Source organism: Durotheca rogersii (assembly GCF_024521655.1).
Source record: "Durotheca rogersii strain YMJ 92031201 chromosome Unknown GGS23scaffold_8, whole genome shotgun sequence".
NCBI lineage: Eukaryota > Fungi > Ascomycota > Sordariomycetes > Xylariales > Xylariaceae > Durotheca > Durotheca rogersii.
In genome coordinates this window covers 959,205-980,622 of record NW_026251239.1, presented here as the reverse complement: position 1 = coordinate 980,622, position 21,418 = coordinate 959,205, and the positions used below count along the sequence as shown (strand labels likewise).

General features: G+C 56.3%; 5 protein-coding genes across 5 annotated transcripts; 4 read left to right on the top strand and 1 right to left on the bottom strand.

Moving 5' to 3' along the window:
* Positions 1 to 223: 223 nt before the first annotated feature.
* GGS23DRAFT_596312 (uncharacterized protein) lies at positions 224 to 985 on the top strand (the record flags this gene model as incomplete). The annotated part of the gene is made up of 1 exon (XM_051518461.1): positions 224 to 985. One exon carries the CDS (start codon positions 224 to 226, stop codon positions 983 to 985), a length of 762 nt encoding a protein of 253 aa, XP_051372525.1.
* A 385-nt stretch (positions 986 to 1,370) lies between these two features.
* GGS23DRAFT_515454 (carbohydrate-binding module family 52 protein) lies at positions 1,371 to 5,007 on the top strand. Its single transcript, XM_051514592.1, has 6 exons — positions 1,371 to 1,401; positions 1,475 to 2,223; positions 2,280 to 2,374; positions 2,426 to 2,645; positions 2,702 to 4,571; positions 4,632 to 5,007. The coding sequence occupies exons 2-6, from the start codon at positions 1,828 to 1,830 to the stop codon at positions 4,703 to 4,705; spliced, it is 2,655 nt and encodes an 884-aa protein (XP_051372524.1). The 5' UTR covers positions 1,371 to 1,401; positions 1,475 to 1,827; the 3' UTR covers positions 4,706 to 5,007.
* Positions 5,008 to 6,348: 1,341 nt separating this feature from the next.
* On the top strand, positions 6,349 to 7,907 carry GGS23DRAFT_565535 (uncharacterized protein). The gene is made up of 2 exons (XM_051516220.1): positions 6,349 to 7,128; positions 7,188 to 7,907. Exons 1-2 carry the CDS (start codon positions 6,818 to 6,820, stop codon positions 7,408 to 7,410), a joined length of 534 nt encoding a protein of 177 aa, XP_051372523.1. The 5' UTR covers positions 6,349 to 6,817; the 3' UTR covers positions 7,411 to 7,907.
* A 7,194-nt stretch (positions 7,908 to 15,101) lies between these two features.
* GGS23DRAFT_565527 (uncharacterized protein) lies at positions 15,102 to 15,787 on the top strand. Its single transcript, XM_051516219.1, has one exon. The coding sequence runs from the start codon at positions 15,128 to 15,130 to the stop codon at positions 15,608 to 15,610; it is 483 nt and encodes a 160-aa protein (XP_051372522.1). The 5' UTR covers positions 15,102 to 15,127; the 3' UTR covers positions 15,611 to 15,787.
* Positions 15,788 to 16,827: 1,040 nt separating this feature from the next.
* On the bottom strand, positions 16,828 to 19,954 carry GGS23DRAFT_604798 (glycosyltransferase family 20 protein; the record flags this gene model as incomplete). Its single annotated transcript, XM_051519659.1, has 3 exons — positions 16,828 to 17,402; positions 17,454 to 19,389; positions 19,445 to 19,954. 3 exons carry the CDS (start codon positions 19,952 to 19,954, stop codon positions 16,828 to 16,830), a joined length of 3,021 nt encoding a protein of 1,006 aa, XP_051372521.1.
* Between the last annotated feature and the right edge of the window lie 1,464 nt (positions 19,955 to 21,418).

Sequence of the window (21,418 nt, the reverse complement as noted above, 5' to 3'; positions counted from 1 at the left end):
CGTCGACAACATCTCACCCGGTTCGTTTCCCGTAAGAAGAAAACTTATAATCGAGATGTAATTTCGCTGTAGATTTTTAGAAGCTTCCCCTTTCTGAACGGAAAACCCACTCTCGGGTATGTCTGCCAGCAATGTCCGACGCTACTTGTGATCAAAATCAAAATCGAAGCCGCAAACGATGAGAATTCCTATTCATCAATATCTCACCATCCCAGCTTTCACCATGAGTTTGGGCCTACCGACACAGATACGCTCCAGTCTCCAGGCACAGGCCTTCCCGATCCCGTCGTCGGCCTGGATAGAGAGCGCCCTGCCAAACCGAAACCCGCTTCCCCCCCTGCCAGCGCTAGTGGCTACGATCAAGACGCGTCTGTTGGCCGTCGACCTGACGACCCCGGGTCTGCTCGAGGCGCCCGCGCCCGCGTTTCCCGCGAACCTGGTCAACCCTGAGGTCACAGAGATCAAGCTGGCGGAAGACATCCCCGTCCAGGTCCTCGACGTCGAGAACCTATCCAGGAGCAAGTGGGAGCAGGTCGAGGAGCTCGAGGCCATCGCCCGCGGCGAGCAGACCAAGGGCCGCGAGATCGTCCGCCTACCAATCCGCAACGCCGCCGACGGCGACGACGACGAAGACGGTGCCGGCGAAGATACCGCTGCGGGTAGGAGTAGCGGGAGTGCTGCCGCCTCTGCTGCCGCAGCTGCGCGTGCCAACGCCAACGCGACGCACCGGCTGGTGCTGCAGGACTGCCAGGGTCAGAAGGTGCACGGGGTGGAGCTGAAGCGGATCGAGCGCGTGGGCGTGGGCGTGCTGAACATCGGCGAGAAGATGATGCTGCGGCGGGGCGCGACGGTCGCGCGCGGCGTCGTGCTGCTCGAGCCGGCGACGTGCGCCGTGCTCGGCGGCAAAGTCGAGGCGTGGCAGCGGGCGTGGCTCGACAGCCGGCTCGCGCGGCTCAAGGAGGCTGTGGGCGCGGACGCGGCGTGAAATTGAGCGGGTTTCCCGAGACAGCGGTGCCATAGGGACGCACATGTTTCACGCGCATGAGCGCGTAGGTCAAGGCGATGGGGTTACGAAGGCCTACGCTGGGACAAGAGTGTAGAGTGCTATAGGATGGGCTACGCGTGTCCTAGTCTCTGGCTCCGGATTCCTACACCATAATCGGACGAGAACAAATACATGTATTCGTCAAGACGCCGGAATTCCGACCTCCTACGTCGCCTCCTCCACGTTGGTCTTCTCTACATGGCCCGTTAGGATTTTGTGCAGATTTCCTCGCATTGCGGCCACCTGACCCGGGTATTTACTGAGCATATACAAACGGATACTCGCTTGAGTGGAGGGACCCCGGGGGGGCGGGAAGTAGTGGGTCCGATAGATCCGAAGTCCGACTGTCATCCCTTGTAGGTACCTAAAGCCGGCCCACTAAGTTACCTAGGTAACTCTGACTTACCTCAAGCCCTAAAGGCCCAGCAGGTACCTGGTCTCCCAGCAAGCCGGCGGATTACGTAACTACAGGCCATTTCCCTTCAGACAAGTCCGACGATCCGTCGGTTCCTATCATGAACTCGATCCATTTCAACTTGCTCTCTCTTTACTAACCCCAACACGCCGTCCATCGGAATCTCGTCTCCCTGTGTCGTTACTCTCACCTTAGGAAATATTTCAATGATTGCCCATCTGAAGCTCCTCGCATCTCCGCCACCTCAGTCATCGTCCAGCCACGCAGAGCACTCCTCGAATGGGCTACGCGTAGCTGGCCGCCGCGTTGCATGTGCCGGTACGACCGGGAGCGATAGTCCTTACGTGAGGCCGGATCCTGGGATATCATGTCTGAGGGTCAGTCTTTAAGGCCAGGCCGGCTACCGATCTTAGGCCTTTTCCTCCGATGGGGAGCCAGAAACCGCCCCGTACGCGATGATGGCGATGACGACCAAGCTTTGCTGGAAGATGATCCTCTCAGCATTCCCCTGGAGAGCCGTGGTGTCGCTTCCGGTTCTGCCCAGCTGCCCTCGATCCGTATAGACGGCCAGCCCCTGACGACAGCGAAGAATCGTCGCTTCGGCCGCCTGAGGGGCAATTCGCCTTGTCACTTCGCCATTTTCGTCACTATGTTAGTAGGGTTGCTGCTGGCCGTTATATTACCTCGTCAACGCCCGCGCCCCGCTCCCCTCGTCAGCGACGGCCTGCTACCTTGTGGTAGCTCTAGGTACTCCATCGACAATGTTAGTTTGCGTCGCATCACGCACTGGATCTGATTCGTTTCTAATGCCGAGATAAGCACACCTGTTACCGCGTGAAGTTCCTCTGCCCCGTTCTTGATAGAAAGCGCACCTTGCGATGCGGCGGTGATTGCTATCTACCCCAAAGATACTCGTGAAAGTCGCCGGTCTGTGCGTCTCAGATAGCTCTGCTGACGATCTCAAGGTGTGAGAATGGGCGATTGGTCCCATCCCAAAATCCCGACTCTCCCATCAAACCGCCCTCCGAGGGGGCTGATGGGGCGTCGTGTGCACCTACTTATCTTCACCTGAGTGACCCTCCGTACGAGAATTATTTTGTGTCAGATTGTGGCAGTGCGAGTCAAGTTGTGGTAACCAGTCCGCTCCACGATAGTAATCTGAAAATTACTGGCCCAAGACTTCTCGTAAGAATCAAAATCTCCCCAACCCCTGATAGTTGCGTCGTGGTAACGGAGCTAAGCCTCGTGAAAAGATTGCTTGGCCAGCTGGGAATAGTGGCCTTGTGGCTTACTTCTCGCCATCCAGTGGTGTTGATGGGTCACTCGGCATCTTTCTCGAGAACACCACCGGCACCAACCACACGATAACTCCGCTGGTCAGCGGCGTGACGGGTGTCTTGTCTCTCAATTCATCTGCAGTCTTGGACCTGGCCATTTTGGGGAGTATCAGAACGATACGAGATTTCGCCGAAGGGCCAAGTACTCTCCCGCCAAAAATTCAACGTGCTATCGAGACCCATCAGCTGCCCGATGGGGGAATCCAGCTTAACCGCGTGTGGCTTGATAGGACCACGGAGATGTTCCTAACAATGCACCGCGTCGACAAAACTTCGATACCCATCGAAAATGGCCGTCCGCGTCTGGCGCCGGGTTCTTATCTCTTTAACGCCTGGCACAGCTATCCGCACCTCGACCAACTCAGTGCGACGGATGTCCTCAACCCCACATCTCACTCCCTCATTTCGCAACACCAGGCTGAGGTAGACTCGCTCATTTTCCTTTCCTACAAATCGAAGATCCTGGCTGGTGCTTGGAGGTTCCTGACGTACTTTGGACGTGATAGCCTAATCTCGCTCCTTCTCCTGCGGCCTGTCCTCAGCGAAGGAGAGGGAGGAGCTGTCGAAGCTATCCTCGGTGCGGCTATCGAGCGAATTGACCCAAATGATGGAAGTGTATGTCACGAAGAAACAATTGGCGACTACGCATCCTACCTTAACGGCCAGCGGGGCATCGACAGCGCGGACCCTCTCTGCGATTACAAGATGATCGATACGGATTTCTTTCTGCTCATCGCCATTGACGAGTATCTGACCCGCTCTAGGATCGGACAAGTGCGCCGCGAGGCCTTCCTTGCCACCGCGGCATCTGTCCTCCCGTCGAGCCGCGGGATGAAATATGCGGATCTTTGCCTAGCTACTGCGGAAAAGATCATGAAACTGACAGCTAGTTTCGAAGACTCACCCGTGAAGCAAAACCTAATACACCTCCGCAAAGGCCAGACGGTAGGACAGTGGCGCGACAGTGGTAATGGCTTAGGCGGGGGCCGTGTTCCTTATGATGTTAATACAGCTCTAGTGCCGGCGGCACTCAAGGCGATTGCGTCGCTATCGAGTAGCGGACTCTTCCCCTCGCATCCAGATTGGAGCACTATAGCGAGCAGGCGCTCCACGTTCTGGGAAGACAATACGCTTTCGTTCTTTCAGGTGAATATCACAGCAGACAGGGCCCAAGACCTCGTCGATGGCTACATTAGCCAAACAGGGTTTCCTGGGAAGATTGACATTGGTAGCCTAGACTCGCCAGTCATGTTTCACGGCCTCGCACTCGACGGGGAAGGCGGCCAGCCACTTGTCAAAGTAATGAACACAGACGATTGCTTCCGGCTTTTCCTCCTAAACAGCACCGATCAAGTTCAATTGTCCGCCTTCCTTTCCCAAACGGCATACAACATCATCCGTCCATTCCCTCTAGGCCTTTCCACCCCCGTCGGGCTCGTTATCGCCAACCCCGCTTACGGCGAGGCGACCGTTAAGGTTGAGGAGTTTTCCCAAAGCGCGTACCACGGTGCCGTAGTCTGGAGTTGGCAGCTTGCCATGATGGCGGCAGGGTTGGAGAGACAGCTTGAACGATGCGAGTACGAGCAGCTTGCATTCTGTGCCGATGCCGCCTTGCGCGGGCGCGTTCTCGAAGCGTACAACCATCTATGGGACTTGATCGACGCGAATAGCGAGCATCTCAGCAGCGAAGTCTGGAGTTGGGCGTATAGCGACGGCGACTTCCGATACATGCCGCTGGGTGCCTTAGCACCTCCTGACGGACAGAGCCCAGTTGGTTTGTGAACACACCATCAGAGGTGACGGGGATCGTTAACTAACCAGTGTTGCGTCACAGAAAGCGATATCCGGCAGCTCTGGAGCCTAGCCTTTCTAGCAGTGAAGAGGAGTAAATCGTACGGACGGTCCTAGCCTGCTGGGCGGTTAGCACGGCTCCGGGTCGCGTGCCGCAGCGTTAGGGAGGGTGCGTAACTGGAGCTCTACGAGGTACAGCTTCTCTTCTTCCCCCCTGCCTTCCCCGTCTCGCCTCTCCTCCTCTCCTCCCTTTCTCTCGATGCCACGTCTAGTCTAGGCGAGAGAGATCTTCAGACAATGCCGCCTGTGTAGCCATATCGAGTAGGGTTGGTCTTGGTTTCAGTTCCACAAACGCACCGCGAGAGGCAGAGGCCTCCGCTGGGCGGCTGAGTCGTTGCCATGTAGTCAACGCAACACAGACCTGCCCGGCTGCCCAGCTTGCCCTGCAATTCGTCCTAGGAACAAACTGCGTGAGAAAGCCGAGAAAGACGCGTGCGAGTGAGACACACAGCGGTGACCTTGGCCGTCGGTACCTTCGGGTTGTAATGACGGCTACCTGGTTATCACCCTAGCATTGGGGTACGGACACCCTACAAGCAACTGTATTACCTCGCAAAACCCCCACCATTCCGCGTCAAGCGTCCGTTTCAGTTGAGGGACGGAAGAACGAATGGCATCGTCGGTAGAATAGGCCTTAGAAAGACCTCCCCGGCGCACCTGATGTGTATCTGTCCCGTGCGCGCGAACGATACCAGGCCACCTTTTGTGCTTCCATCTATTTTTACGGAAGCGAGCCCGCGCAATCCCCCAAGATCCTCAAAACTCTTTGCCTCTTGCCAGCGGCCGTTGCTTTTCCGTTCTTTTTCTATTCCTTTCTGTTTTTTTCGTTGGCGCCTTTTTATTTAAATAAAATAAAAAGGCAGAAAAAGAGAACATTCTCTTAGCCGATTCTGCACTCGAGGACCGGCCGCAGCATGGCAGGGCTACCACGAGTCGGTTGACCTAGGAAAACGAGGCAAACCCGTGGGAAATCTTTGGCCGCGGAGAACGTCGACGAGGCCTACAGTCCCAGCCACCCGGATGCGTATACCTGAGTACCCAAGTATTGAGCTCGCACCCCGGCGGGCCAAGAACAGGGGATAGGTAGGGAGTACGTTACGGTCTCAAAGCGAGCTGAATCTCATCTCATCCAAGAGACTGAATCTACATAACGTCCGTTTCTATCTCCAGCCTCTCAATGTACCCCCCTCCCCTCCCAAACCACGCTACACGGCCCTGGCTGTGGCTCTCTCTCGATCCTTGGTAGCCGAGCCTGGGATCAGTATCATTCTCTATGCACTCGATAGGACGATCGACTTGGTGACACCGAAGAGGTCGTGAAGTTATCCGCCTCTTCGGTTTGCGACGACGTTCCCCCCGCTGTATGTTCCCCGCCGGTCGAGTGGACTAGTGCTGCTTTTCTCTTCCTCTTCAACCTGATTTCCGAGGCTTGACCAGGCACGATGTCGCACAACGACTAGCCAGAGGACGTAGCAATGGACGGCCCATATGAGGCTACGTTGGAGAGATATTTCCCTGAACCCTCCCCTAGCTGGTCTACCCGTCTTTCTTCGCTTCCTAATTCGGATATGATAAATCCGCCGTCGGTTCCTTCCCGGTGACCCACTGATATCCAATATTTTATGTTGTCTTTGTATTAGCCAGTCTTCGTATCATCTCCATCTCCAGCTGCGAAGAATTTGGACCCCATAACCTAACGACGGTCCCCCCCCCCCCCCCCCCGGATTGTACCTCATCCGATAGCTACCTATTATAAGACGAGGCAGGCAATTCCAGCACGGCACACTTAGTCAACCTGCACGTCAATTACCCCCCCTGTCTGCCTTATTTTTTTTCCTTTCGTCGACGTAAAAGATCACCCCCAACTCCAGGTACCTTGGGACTTAGTTCGATTCTCTCACCATGTACAAGATGGCTCCTAGAAGATCGAAACATTGTGCCAGGTTGGGGGGGCCACGCCTAGTAATAAGACCGAACTGCTCCATATTAACACCATCCTAACTTTATCGTCCACTGAGGAATGGATGTTATCTCCTCTAGGTCATTGCGTACACCACACAGCAGACCTACGTCTCCCGCACGCACACACCTACACCCACACCCACGCACACTCTCTCCCTCTGTCTTCGTCTCTCTGTCTCTTTCCCAGACCCGTCCCATCATATAAGTATGGCTCGCTGCCGCCAGCGTCTTCCAGTCTTGATCACAGTCTTCACCCCAAACACGAGTCAATCCCAAAAGAACTCCATAAGAAGAACACGTCCGCTTTCCTCCTACACTGCTCCGACTTCTTCTCCCAAGTCTCGAGTTTATATCCTATACCACATCACTCCTCTCACATCTATCTTATTGTTCTTACAACAACCATCACCGCCGCTCCTACTATACTATACTCTCTATCTTATTCGCTCTCTTAGCCGTCTCCAAATGTCTCAGCCATCGTCTACTAATAACAACGCGGGCAGCTGCCCGTCGGGCCCGTCAGTTCCCTCAGCTCGTAGCTGGAAACTTAGCCGCCACTAACGTCTAGTTCCCACAGGTTCTGCCCGTCTCTCACTACTGCCGAAGAGCAGTCTCGGCTGCGAAACGACCGCCTAAACACAGCCAATTCGTCGATAAGCGCTCAGAATGTTACCGATCGCCTCTACGGAGACTTCACTGATTACGACCATATCGAGAACGCCAGGTCACAGCTCTTCACCTTCTCAAGCCGATTCGACGCTGGCACTCAGAATGCCCCCAAGAAGCACATGAACAACTAGCGGCATCCCTTATTCGTCTTTCCTCTGTCAAAGGGAGAGGTCTATTTTATGGCGTCAGCGGGCAGGTCTTTCGGACGGCCTCTTCACAGTACAGACCGACGGCGACAGTCTTTCCATGCGCGGGCTTGCATTCTAAATTTCACCGGATCTTACCACGGTGCGCTATGGCGAGGCGTTCTGTCACTAGTCGTTGGTAGTTGCTTTGGGGGAGAGGGAGTAAATCCTGGGGCGTTATTTCGCATTCGGAACCGTTCTCTGTAACCTCTGTTGTGTATGATTAGACAAATCTTTGAAATGCCTACATTATTTGGCTTGCTGAGTATCAAAGTTCCGAGCCATCTTCCAGGCGATCTCTTCCTAGCGATGTCATGATGAAACGTTGGACAAGGTCCTGTAAGGTAGGCCCAATATGCATGTGTCTCTAGGACCCATGCCTTACATAGTTACAACTCCGGAACGCGCCACAGCCACCGTAACCGCCGATACAATAACTACCCACGCCCCTCTGAAGCTGATAAGCCGGTAGCGAACCCGGATACCAGACCCCCCCCTTCCCACCACTCACACAAGCATGGAAGCCGAACAGAACGGAACAAATCTTGTCTACCACGCGACATAGGTATAAGCCCGTTTTGCCCACCCACCTAGTCTTACACCCTGTGCGTAGCGATATGGGCCGGAGGCGTGTTCAAATTGCAACTGTATTTATGCCGGCACCTAGAAGCCGTAGTTCCACCATCGCCACATTTACATCCAGGATTTCGAACCGACGAAATGCAAGTACAGAAACGGTCACATAGAGATAAATGATAGTTGGCAATACCGTGCTGAATGATCTCCAAAATACACAAGTGGCACGATACGGTGATCTTGTAGGGTTCGACGTACCTACCTGTCTAATTCGAAGCTAAGAAACCGTGCCGCAAATCTGCGCCAGGCAGAAGGCGGCGTGGGTGGAGATGCGCTGTACGTAAAGGCAGGGAAAAAAACATAACTACTACGTATGTTGGTTGGGTGTCGTTACTAGTCACGCCCACAGGGAGCCTGCGCGGTGCCTACAATGGCCTCCTACGTTGACATCTGCGTAGACACACCCAGGGAAGATTGCGATCTACCAACCTACCTCCTAGGAGGGAGATTCTCCGTACATAGTAGCACCTTTCACGTACCTACATACGTTCACCAACCCCTGTTCCCAACCAACCCCCCCCCCGCCTCCTCTACCCCTCCTGTGTATACCTATTATGCGGTGACAAGAGGGACTTGTCTAACGTGCTTCGGCTCGTGCCCGGCGAGCCAGTCAACTCGTCGGCCATGCCGAAAGAATCAGGGTAGATGACGAGGCTAAAAGCCCGTGGCGCCGCATAGCCCTATCGTGATAGGTAGGTAATTAAGACAGAGGCGCGAATAGAGCAACCCCATACCTATCTGGGTGCTGATGCCACTCGTTTATTATAGAAAACACGTGAAGTACGCCCCCAGATCCCTAAAACAGACAGTAACTCAAGTTTCAAATAAACGAGTTGACCTGCACCCCCCTGAGCCTCTCCCCCCCAACTCCTCTCTACCTACTACGTAGGTGTGTGTGTGTGCCTTTTTCTTCTTCAGCAGCAGGGTATATAGGCTGCCCGCCAGGGCAACCTGGCTACCGTTTCATTACGTAGGCGAGCTACTTTCGCCGGGTTAAATCCTGCCATCTCGTAGGTCTCGGTGCGAGGGACGGTCAACGCTCATCGAGCCGATGGGGGGGGGGGGGGGGGGGCTGGAGGGGGTTGGGAGTGCGAACTGCGACCGAGTTGATCTCAGGTGTCGCATGCTCGATGCTGCCCAAGGCCCTTTGACGTCGACCTGAAGGAGAAGAAGCATTAGCTGCTTGGCCTGCGTACCTCACGTAGACGGCCGACCATCCGTGTGGGAGTTTCCTGCTCTTTCCACGCCACTCATCTCCAATCTCGGCGAATACGCCGCAGGGTATAGACCAATATTGTCCGATAATCCCCCACGGTCCTTGTTCCGCACGTGGAAGCCATGTCGGCTCCCGGTAAATGGAATCCCATCAAACGATCCTTCACACCCCCCTCCATAAACCCCTCTGGGAAAACGTGCCTGCTGGCTTACCATGCAAACGGAGAGCGGCCAGGGGCGTCGATCGACTCTTATTACGACGTGGGGGACCTCTACCGATATGTCTGGACCTGGCCAAATCCTCTCCCTTCTTCCTCCTTCCGCTCGTATCCTACCTGCCTATCTACGACCTAGGTTGCGACTTGTAACATACCACTGAGCTGATCGGAAGAGAGAGAAAGAAAGGATCTGGGGCCCGGCCGGCGGATAGGTCTCGAGGCAAATCACTACCTATTGCCGGCTTACGTTACAGTAAGATGGCATTGTTAGGCACGCAATCCGATTTGCGTGGCCCATCCGGACCTTTGGTCGTCCCTGTCGGCGCTAAGAACACGAGCGTGATCGTGCATACGGGCTCTGAGGCGAAGTATTGGCAGACTCATTCCACGATCCTGCTGCCAAGGCCTTTCTGTAGGTATGTAGTCACTTGCACGCGTGCCTTGGAACATAACGTGTGCCTCGACACCTGTATGCGTACAGTGTGCTTCCCTCATCACGGGCTCAGTGTCGAGGAACAAGAAGTAGGGACTAGATGTAGCCACTTACCGCGCTTATGCCTGGAAACCGGACACTTCTCGTAGGACGTCGGTGGGTGGTCGCCTGCCATCCCAGCGTCCGCCACACCACCAGGGGGGGAACACCCCTGATCTGGCCGATCGCTAACCATCCCTACCACACACGTGGGAGGCCTTGCCTACTACTTGCTTAGCCACTCTCTATTCGCCCACGAGGGAACGCTCTTCACCGTGGTGGTCTCATTCGTCCGACGTCCTACGAGGCCTGAGATGTTGCCGGGTTCGAGAATCCCCTTGCTACGCGTGTTTCCCCTCCGTGTGGCAGACGCTGCGTGTGATGCTTGATGCTAAATACGGAAATTATCGTCCCGATAAAAAAGAGACGAGAGATAAATCCTTTTTCTCGACTCAGCCTCCCCCACTTCTCACATCTCACATCTCACATCTCACACCCACACCTACTCCCACTCCCGCTCCCACTCCTGCTCCCGCTTCTCCTGATGCTTCTTCTCCTCTTTCTCTACCGATCCCGTCCACCCCACCCCAACTCCCAGCCAAGACACTAATACGCGTAGCCCTCCTCCTCCTTCGTAACCGACAGCAAGACCCAAACAAGCTCAACACTGCCGCGCGCGCCGCACTTAAACCACGAGGTGGGCACCTATGTAGTCATGATCGGTCTAGGGCTAGGCACCCTTTCTCCGGCCACCATCGCTGTCGCCGCCACCCAGCCCCGTTCATTCCGTCCCACGCCCCGTCCTATGCCCCGTCGTCGGGACACCGCCTCGAGGGTTCTACGCTACTCCGCAGGCAGGATCGCGGAACGCTCACGGCCACCCCACCCCAATCCTGCGCGTCCCGCTCGCTGGTTTCCTCCTACCTGTGTAGGTAGAACCGCCGCTCACAGCGCCAGCGGAAGGATGTGGCGCGCACCGACCTGGTAGTGTCGTCGCTCGCGGGCTCTACTCGTATATTGTGCGCTGGCCTGCCAGATCCGGCCTACTTGGCCTACCGTGCATAGCGCATTGCGCGCGTGCGTGCGTGTGTGTGCGAGACCCTGCCCGAGCGAGGACGGCGGCCCGATCCCATCCCATCCCACCCAAGCCTGCGGCCTTGGCGTCACGTAGCGTAGTCCGGCGCGTCGGCCAAGGGTCCCTCGATGCTGGATCCCAGCCAGGTGAGACGGGAGGAGAGGGTTCTACGCGTCCCCAAGAGCTACTCGGTATCTGTTTCCAGCAGTCGCCAACACCGCCGTCGCATACACACGCACACGACAGAGCCGGCGTGGTTGGCACTCGCACACGTGCGCATATTCCCCTGACGGGGCGGCCCAACGCGACGGCCGCCCCGGTCCCCATCGTGTTCCTACCCTGGCGCGAGCCCTGCTTCCCACGTCGCTGTCCTGGCTGCGCTAACGCGCGAGGCAGTCACAGGAGATCGTGCAAACGGTAGTATAATAATGACTCAGATTCTGGACAGGGTGCGACGAGTGCGTAGGTAGGTATGTAGGCAGGGGCGGGACTTGACAAGGGCAGGACTCGACAGGGGCCAGTTAGGTTACCTATGCCGGCGCACCGGTAATGGAGCTTCCCCTCCCCCCCCCTCCCTCTCTCCTTACCCTTGCGCTCACCCGTCTCCCTGTCTGTCTTCCTCCCTAGCTTCGCTTCGCTAATGCCAGTTCCCGCTGTCTCCGCCTCCATCTCCGCCGTCCGCGTGCCGCGCTCTACCTACCTACTTCCACCCCCTACACAATCTAGCCCTGAGTCAGCTTGCCAAGGCTTGTCCATTTTTCCCTCATAGTTTCCTCGACATCTGCCCATCCCTTTCCTTGCGTCTCCTCGCTAGGCGATTCGCAACATTGTCGTGACACATTAGGTGGTATTCCCCTTGGCCGAAATCAGGTTCGATGGGGGAGCATCTCTCCTCCTGCTGCTTCTTACTCTCGGTTAGTGGGGGGCCATACGCGTGGATGCGCGACCGATGAACCGGTAGGCGGGGGGATTCAGTCGTGACAACTGCCTTGCCACTTACGTTCGCGGCCCACGCGAGCAGCAATGAGACGAGAGATTAAAGTAGTGACTATGAAAATCGACCTTGTACTCTTCTTCAGTCAGCTGCGGGAACCTCCTGGGGGCGCCGGGGAACGAGGCAAAAAGTCTTCGCGCCGGCTGACGACATCCCAGTGGGCCAAGCCCTCGTAGGCCCCGGGACACGGCAAGAAATGTCTGCTCGGAGATGCCCTCGTTCGAGGAACGCGGTGTTATTCTAACAAGCTCCACATATCAAAAGTCCCCCTTCTCTATCGGCGAGGTTCTCGCATCGAATCTTATACATGAAACCCCAGCTACTAAAAATTCAGCCGTAGCCTCTAGGCCTCGCCACCATCACCGCCCTTTTATACCTCCACGTGCGTATATGCTCGTTGCTATACCCGCAGACAGCTGCTCCGATGCAACCTCTGCGGCGTGGCCTCCATGGAGGCGGACCAAGGAAGACCGCCGTATAGGTCTGCTCGCCTGCGATGGTCGTGTAGGCCGAGCCGAACCGGCAGCTATAGTATCCCCCCAGAGGCTGACTCGGATACCACGAGCAGAGTGGCGTGTGGGGGTCAGCCTGGTCAATCTCCGTTCTCATCGTCTGTTTCGAGTAGAGCACGGCTCGGGCAGCCCGCGAAACGTCCGCGGGGAACCGGGACTGATCAAGAGGGGCCACTCGCGTAGCTGCCAGCACTCTGACGCGATCTGCTGTATAACCTCTCCAAGGACGATTTCTATAATTGTTACCGTTATCAAGCGTCCGCTGTCTCTGTCAGCAGAGATGGCCCCCTACCTATACGCCGTATCGGGCGCCATTGGTCTGCCGGAGCCCCGTTTCTGGCCACGGCGATCCAGCCGGCGGTCGTCCTGCCCGTTGAGGTGCGTCGCTCCGGTAGGAGCGGCCGACCACCGGAGACCGCAGTATTATATTAGATACCCAGAGATGCAGACTGACTATAGGCGAGAAGGACGGATGGCATCATACCCTGCGCTCGCCTCCAACCCCCAAAAGCTTGTGAGATCCTACCCATCAGGTCCAGGTTCAGCTCCGGCTGGCGTCAGTACTGCTGGAGAGGGTTTAATATACGTTCGTGCGTATCGCTCCCCGGCTGCGTACGCGTCCTCATATATCGGTGTCCGCCTACGTGTCCATCGAATTACACCAACGTCGGATATCTAGCCATCGCGTCACCCGCCCTGCCGCTCCTCGCGGTGGTGGAAGGCAGCAGTGCGACGTCCCCAATTACCCCCGATTACGTATACGCGGACCAGACTCGTCCATGCTAGCCCCCAAGGCCCCGTCGACTTAGGGATGCAGGCAGATTTGGGCCGGCTGGCACCCTCCTCTCGCGTAGATATAGGTAAGCAAGCCCTACAGATACGATGTGTACGTCGCCGTGCACATACACGACAGACGGCCACCTCCACGACGGCACGGAAACACGCATGCCACCTTCACCCCGCTGCCAGTAGCTGTCGTGTACGTGCCCTCGTCCTCAGTCGCCCAGCAGTACCTTGCATACGGCGCCCGTCGATACGTCCAGGGGGCGAAGCCATGCATGTGTATAAACACACGCACACACACTCCTTGCCCAGCTTATTTGCCCCTCGACGGCGCTCGTCTATATATACCCCCGGTGCACTACACCGTAATATGGTAGTAACATTACACCACATCGCACTCCAGGAAGCCTACGGGCGGATTTGGACACACGTCCGTGCAAGGAGCAGCTAGGATAGCTTCGATCTTCTATTCTTGAATTTTCCTCCTCGGCTCATGAACCCCCCTTTCCCCCTCTCCCTCTCTTCACCCCATCCCGCTCCTCATTCGGGGGCTCGGCTCCCGCAGTCTCGTAGGCAACCTCCAAGGCATACAGAGAATACCATGGTAGCATTGCTTCCTCCCCCCATCCTTCGCCGGTCGGCCGTCGCCCTCAGCACGTAATTACCTACACGATGTTTCCGTGGACGCAGGAGCCGGCCTTACCCAGCTTACCTACCCACGGGCATGCATATACACGTACAATTCATGTCGTGCCGTGCCTCGCCGTCCAATGCTTACTTACACACGCGTATGTACGACACACGTACGCTTACCTGCTTACCTGCGCGCACCCCCTCTTATTTGGCATTATATATATCTTCGAGAACACCTGCGCCCTCGCCCTACACGCCCCCTTACACGGCGTCGATCGACCGCACCGCGAGGCCACGCTGCCACTCGCCATCGTCGGACTGCGCTGCTGCTGCTGCTGCTGCCTCTTCTGGCAGACCCTCGCGTCCTGCCGTCGAGTCTCAGCTCCACAGGTGCTCGCAGATTGCCCGCGCGCGCACTCTTACCCACCTACCTACCTACCGCAGGCCGCCTGCCCAGGCGTCCAGGCCGTGGCACGCCCTGCGTGCTAGGTAGGTATGTACTATAGGCATGTCTCACACCCCTGGCGCCGTCTCGGAACGGGCGCCCGGCTAAGCGAGGCACCGCCGCCGACTCTCGGTTGGCGAGGGCGAGGTGAGACGATAAGGTGAGAAGCTTATCTTCGGTCCCGCACACGCCTACCCTTCCCTCGCCCTCGTCTCTTCTAATATTCCAAACCTCGGCTCGTCCCGTCTCTCTCTCTCTCTCTCGTCCTGCCTCGTCCCCCGTCTCACCTTCGCCGCGCCCCTCCACGCCTCGCCCCGCGCCCCATTCGCGCGCACAAACACACGACTATCCCGCGCGGGCTACCCCAACCAAAAAAAAACGCCTCTCGTATCTCTCTCGCCTGCCCCTGCCGTCCTCGGAGCGAAACCTCGTTCCACCCGGGCGCGGCGCGGGCGCGCGGGGGCTAACGGCGCAGCGCGAGACCGGAGGTGGGAAAAATGAAGCAGCAGCAGCAGCAGCAGCAGCAGCAGAGGGGGGGAGCAGGCAGACGTCTGAATGAAAAAGAATTAAAACTTAAGAAAAAAAAGACCCGGGGCCGGGATGGAGAGGAGCTGAACGGGGGGGAGGGAGGGAACGGAGAAAGAACCGAAAGGGGGGGAAGGGAAGGGGGGGGGGTGTGGATGTTCCAGAAACAGAAACCAGCGTCAGCCAGAGAGCAACCGCAGCCAAGTTCCCGAAAGGGGAAAAGAAGAAGAAGAAGGAAAAAAAGAAGAGCCGAAATGCAGACGTGCCGGGATTTGCGGCGGACGGAGAGTAGTATATCTCCACCGCGCCGTACGTACGGACGTGCATGCATATCTGGCTGCCTGCCCGCCCTAGACACCTGCCTGCCTAACGAACGTCCCGTGCCGTCTGCGGGCGTAGGTGCGTTGCGGGAGGGAAAAAGAAAAAAGAAAAGGGAGGGGGGGGTAGGGCTGACGGTCTGGGATCGGACGAGGAAGCACTGGGTGTACGAGAACCCCCGATCCCCAATCGTTGGGAAGGAGAGGAGAGGAGAGGAGAAAAGGAACGACGAGGGGAGTAGGAGAGAACGCCCCCAACGTCTACGTTTCAGAGTCGGGCGGTGCCATTTTTGTCCCGTCTGCCATTTGGGGGTGGAGTGAACCGCTATACTTACCTGTATGTCGTGCGTTTACGCATGTAGGTAGGTGGATAGGCAGGTAGGCTTATGTGCTCATGTGCTTGTGTGTGTATGTGTGTAAGAGTATTGTGTGTGTGTGTGTGTGTGTGTGCTAGTCTTATCCGCCCACACACCCACACACACACACACTTACACCTATACTTCCCCCTAATCCCCCCCGCGCGCTTATATATGCGAAACGCGCTGGCCCCCAAGCGCGCTTCCTCTAAGCGATAGACTCGGAAAGACGAGAGAGAGAGAGAGAGAGAGAGAGAGAGAGAGAGAGAGATACAGAGGGGGATGACAGCAGAGAGAAAGAGAACCTCCTATGACTTTACCACCGGCGCTTAGCTCTGTGCAACCGTCTACCTGCCTAGGTAACCTGCCCTGACTTACCTACCAGCCTAAACCTACTATTCCCACTGCCTCTGCACAGGCCATTTACTTCTATATTAAACCATTCTCTATCACACACACACACACACACACACACACACACACACACACACACACACACACACCACGCACACATACACACCTAAATATTCCTTCTTGCGCACGCGTGGGTGTGGTCTTCAACTCGAATCGCAGGTCCGCGCGCGCTGACGGCGCAGACCACTTCAGCGTTCCATTAGTTTGCCTTCTCCAACGGAATCTAAAAAAGCACTGCGCACCCACATGCACAGGAGGAAAAGAAAGAAGAAGAAGAAGAAAAAAGCAACCCACCCCTAGAAGAGTGCCGATACGATGTAGGATGAGATGCAGCAGCAGCAGCATAGCTAGTTACCAATACGTCGTATAGAGTCTATGTATAATACTTATACGCTTGAGGTGGGCGATGGGGCTAGCCCCTCTACCGACAACATGCCGACTAAAAAATAAAAAAAGGAAAAGAAAAACGAGCGAGGGATAGCATCGTCAACAGCCCCTTAATAAACCCCGTCTAGATGGGTTTCTAATAGGTCGAACGTGAGAGCGGCTCTTCCACCCGACGCCATGCTCGTCGACTTGGCGACCGTTCCGGACGCCCTGCTCGTCCCTTTCGACGCTCGCCTGCCTCTTGGCAGCGGGAAGATGCTGGCCCCCGTGTCGTTGAACGAGCCGTCTAATCCCGAGCTCTACCCTAGCGCCGCGCTTGTCTATCGTGCATTTGTATAGCCTTCGCCCCTCTAGTCCCGCTCACAGCTTCGGCCTCGCGAGTCATTGCGGCACGTGGCCTTCGAGTCCGGCAACGGTGGCCAGATTGACCTGGCTCAGCTGCTCGCCCACCTCGCCGCTCGACCCCGCTCCGGCGAGGAGCGCCACAGCTTCTATCACGTCCCCTGGCTCCAGCATGTGCCATTTGGCTAGCGTCACCTTCGTGCTGGCCCCGATCGTGACCGTAAAGACGCGGTCGGCCTCGATCTGCGTGCCGCTGAGCCCGTTCAAGGCTCGGAACATGTCCTCGTCGGTAAAGTCGTCGCCCATGCACAGGACGAATTCCAGCTTTCCTTCCTCGACTAGTCCATTTGGTGAACCAGGCTGGCCGGACCCGGCTAGTTGCGCAATGTCGGAATTGTAATCGTTAGCCAGCCGTTTGGCGATCTCTCCTTTGTTAATGAAGGTCGGCCGGACCTCGAGATTGGCCTTGCCCTTCATCACGTCCACATCCCACTTCTTCGCCACCGTCGCTTCCAGTTCCTTATGCAGTCCTTGTGATGAGTGTATGCCCTGTTCGGGATCGGCCTGCCGGTAGTGCCAAGTAAGCGCGCAGCGCTTCCGCTCGATGAACGAACCTAGCCTTCAAGTTAGACAATTGGCGTCTTCGGTGGGCGGGCAAAACTTACCAGGTACCCGATCAGTGTATTTTTGGAACAGGTTCATCACGTCCGCCTGCCAGCTCATGTCCAGCTTCTCCGCCAGGTTCTCCCAATTGCTTTGGCCTGGATGTCTGATAAAGCTTCCATGCTCGGCACTGAATCCCAACTCGGAGATGTGGCCGAGGTGGTGCTGGAGGAAATCTTGATCTCTGCCCGATATGATCCATACCGCATTCCGGTGGTCGGCCGCTAACGCCTTCAGCGTGTGGATGACGCGCTCGGACGGAATAGCCGCCTGAGGGTCTCTCACGATCGGGGTAAGCGTACCGTCGTAATCGAACATCAAGAGGCGCTTCGTAGCCTCGCGGTAGTGCTTCAGCATGAGAGTTCGGTCTAGCAAGGGCGTGACATTGTTGTTCTTGGTCGACGCTAGCGTGCTGACGAGCTTGCGGAGAAATTTCGCGATCCAGCTCTGTACATTCTGCGTGGTAACATGCCGGTAGAGACCATTGTGCATCGCTGAGCGCCTTTCGCTCGACATGGTGAGTGCGTTGTGGATTTGGTGTGCGACGTCTGTGAGATCCCAAGGATTGATGTGAATGGCATCCCTCAGGCTGCCGGCTGTACCGCTGAACTCCGACAGGATTAGCGGGCCGTGTGTATCACGCTGGCAGACGACGTATTCGAGACTGGTCGTATTCATGCCGTCTCGCACCGAGGTGATCAGGCCGATGTCTGCGGCCCTCAAGAGCGCGAAGTACTCCTCCGGCGATAGATACTGAGGGTAGTGCTGCACCGGCGAAAAGCCTAGGCTGCCGTACGTGCCATTGATCCTCATCACGAGCTCGTTGACCCTACTGGCTACCTTGTTCTCCACTTCCTCGCCTTCTTCCTCGATGGAGCCCGGCGAGGTGACCTGGATCAAGACGACCTTCTCCCGCCAATCAGGGTACAGTTCCAAAAACCTCTCGAACGCCATGAGCTTCTGGGCGACACCGCGGACGCTATCTAGTCGATCGCGTCCCACGATGATCTGCTTGTCCTTGTATAGAAGCTTTAGAGCGTCGTACATCTCCGAGACCTCCTTTGTCCATGCTATATGCTCGACCTTGGCAACATCAATGCCGATGGGGAAGACACCGACCTCTACCCTGGACCCGTACGCGTCAACGCCGAGGGAATCCGAGGGGAAATCCAGGATGCGGGTACAGCAGCTCGCAAAGTGGCGCGAGTAGCTGTACGACTGGAAGCCAACTAGGTTCGCACCGAGCATGCCCTCGAGAACCTCCTTTCGCCGGGGTAGGCACCTCAGGAACTCGCTACTGGGGAACGGGCAGTGCAGGAAGAAGGAGATGTACATGTTAGGCATTCTCTGCCGCAGCATGGTGGGGAGCAGCAAGAGATAGTAATCATGTATGACCACGATATCGCCCGGCTTGTAGACCTCGATGATCTTGTTGGCAAATTTCAAGTTGGCCCGGAAATAGTCGGCCCATTCCACACGCTCCGCCCGACCGTCGTTAGGCTCATGTTGCTTGTAATGGAACAGGGGATATATCGTGTGTTCGGCATACCGCTTCCATCGCGCCTGATCGTTCAGCGTAATACCCTCATCTCCGGCCTCGTTATCGTCCGTCAGCCATACGGGAATGGTCTTGATGCGCTTATTATGAGCTAGCAGATTCTCCAGGCGCAATTGGTGCTCCCTCGGAATCCACAAACCATCAACTTCCGGTGGTGTTGGTGGCGCCTCGCCATCCAATGGTATTGGTGCAGATAGGTGGCTCAAGGCTGGAATTTTGGAGGTCGTATCGGAGAGAACGTTCGAAGCGGAAACAGATTGCGTGGATGACTCTATTTCGCCGGTCCACGCGACAACAGAATGGTTCCAGGGTGTATCGTCGGAGGAGAGGTAGGAAAAGGAGTCGAAAAGAGCAGATTGGCCACGTCGATAGCCCAGTTCCTATCCTTTTGTCAGTTCTCCAACTCACTAGTCGCCAGCATTAGACCAGACTAACCCAATTGCCGCTCTTATGATATTTGAGGGAGTGCGGAGTTGTAGATGTAACCGAGATAATGTTACCGCTCAGAGCCAGATCCGGGGCAGCCGCCCTGATATCCTCGATGGACTCTCTCCTTCCCTTAGTTGATATGCTCATTCTACGTAGCACCTCGTGGTGCGACGTGGCACCCTTGACCAGATTTGTAGGCGATGACATCTCGGACGGGGACTGCGACGGAAGACCATCCGACACCGGGTTTTCGTGGGAGCCAGGCTTCCGTGTAAAGTAGCTCGGGCTGGCAGCTTTCTCAGACTCGGAACCCGGTCTCGACGAATATGTTGAGGCTTGGATCCCTGGGGTGACAGGAACTTTGGTAACGGACGCTCGTAGGTGCGGTGGGAGGTCGGGCGAATCTTGGGAATGTGCACTCTCAGCCAGGGTCGTCAGAGGAGAGGAGGACGTTAATGTAGGCTCGTCTGCAGCGACGCTGGCAGGGGTGCTACCAGCCTGGTTTCTCTCTGCCATCTGTGCTTAGCTTTGCTTTTGTTAGGGGATTGCGTGAATCGCGGGGTGGCGCTGCAGTACTGCGGTATAAGATAACGGCATAAAAACTTGGGTGTGAGGGGATTTCTCATAAGCGGAGATACGAAGAGGGGGTGACACAGGCAAACGATGAGGAGGAATTCAAGTAGCAGTCTAGTGACGCTGTGACAGCCTAGATGAGCAGACGGGACAGGACAGCGTCAACGAGCCGTCAAGGCAGTAGACGATATTTAGGTAGACGTAGGGTAGTTCAAATACAGACTAGGAGGTAGCTTAGGAGATAGGTAGGTAGACAAGTATTACAGCCTGGTAGGTGGGTAGGGAGACACAACGCATGGGGGGGGGATGGGCCAGAACGACATGGGCTCACAGCGGGGTCATCATCGCCGTTGATGCAATTGGCTCCGTGCTATATCTAGGGAACGAGGGTGGGGCATGGGAATCCAAACAATAACCCGGCGGGGGGGAAAGCAGCGCATGGGTGGGTGTGACCTGGAGAATTCGCTCCTGGGGAAGAAGGGAGAACGGAGAGACATGGGTTTACCTGGGATACAGGCGATCACCACAACCAGTCCAATGGCAGGAGTTGATAATAGGCAGTGGTTGGCGGTGGCAGTGGCGGTGATACTGCCTGCGGGTAGGTAGGCGTCGCGTATAGCTGATTCTCAACCTGTTATGGTGCCAGAGATCTGCAGCGGTTCCAACACTGAGCCCAAGTGAATAGTTCGATGCTTAACGAAATTCGCAATTATATATACGGCTGCAGCCGGGCAGGTCGCCACGGAAGCCAGTCGGCCTGCGGGCCAGCCAGCCTTACGAACAACGTACGGATTCAATCGAATATAGACGCCACAATGGAACCAAGCAAAGGGACATGCGTTGTCTCGGGCCTATCGGGTTCCAGGGGTGTTCGAGTCAAGCTAACTTGGCGATTGGACAGTATATGGGAGAGGGGTGCAGTAAGTTAATGATAGTGGTGAAGCTTGGTGATGGTGGTGAGGATGGACCGAGATGGGGAGATGAGGTTGGACTTAGGAAATATCCAGGGATGTGTGGCCCGGGGGGTACCGTGGGTTGTGAGCCTGTGACGTTGGCACATGTTTGAAGGGCCAGGCCGGGGAGGCTCGACACGGATCCGTATAGTGTACTTGCCTCCCAGACAGCTCCAAGCACATACTCTAGGTACCTAGGTACCGGTTATAGGTAAATGGAGAGATGGAACACATCCAGGGAAGGGCACGGAAAAATGCCGGCCAAGCTGACGGAGACTGGTACATTTTGAGGTACCTGCTCAGGTACCTAAGGTATTTGCCACGTCTGCCTTAGCTACTAGGTACCTCTTCTGCGCCTACGTAAGTATCTAACCTACCTGGTGTAGGTAGACAGGTACATCGCACTTTTGCTCAATGTGCTCGAATTCGAGGGTACATCAACGTTATCTGTGCG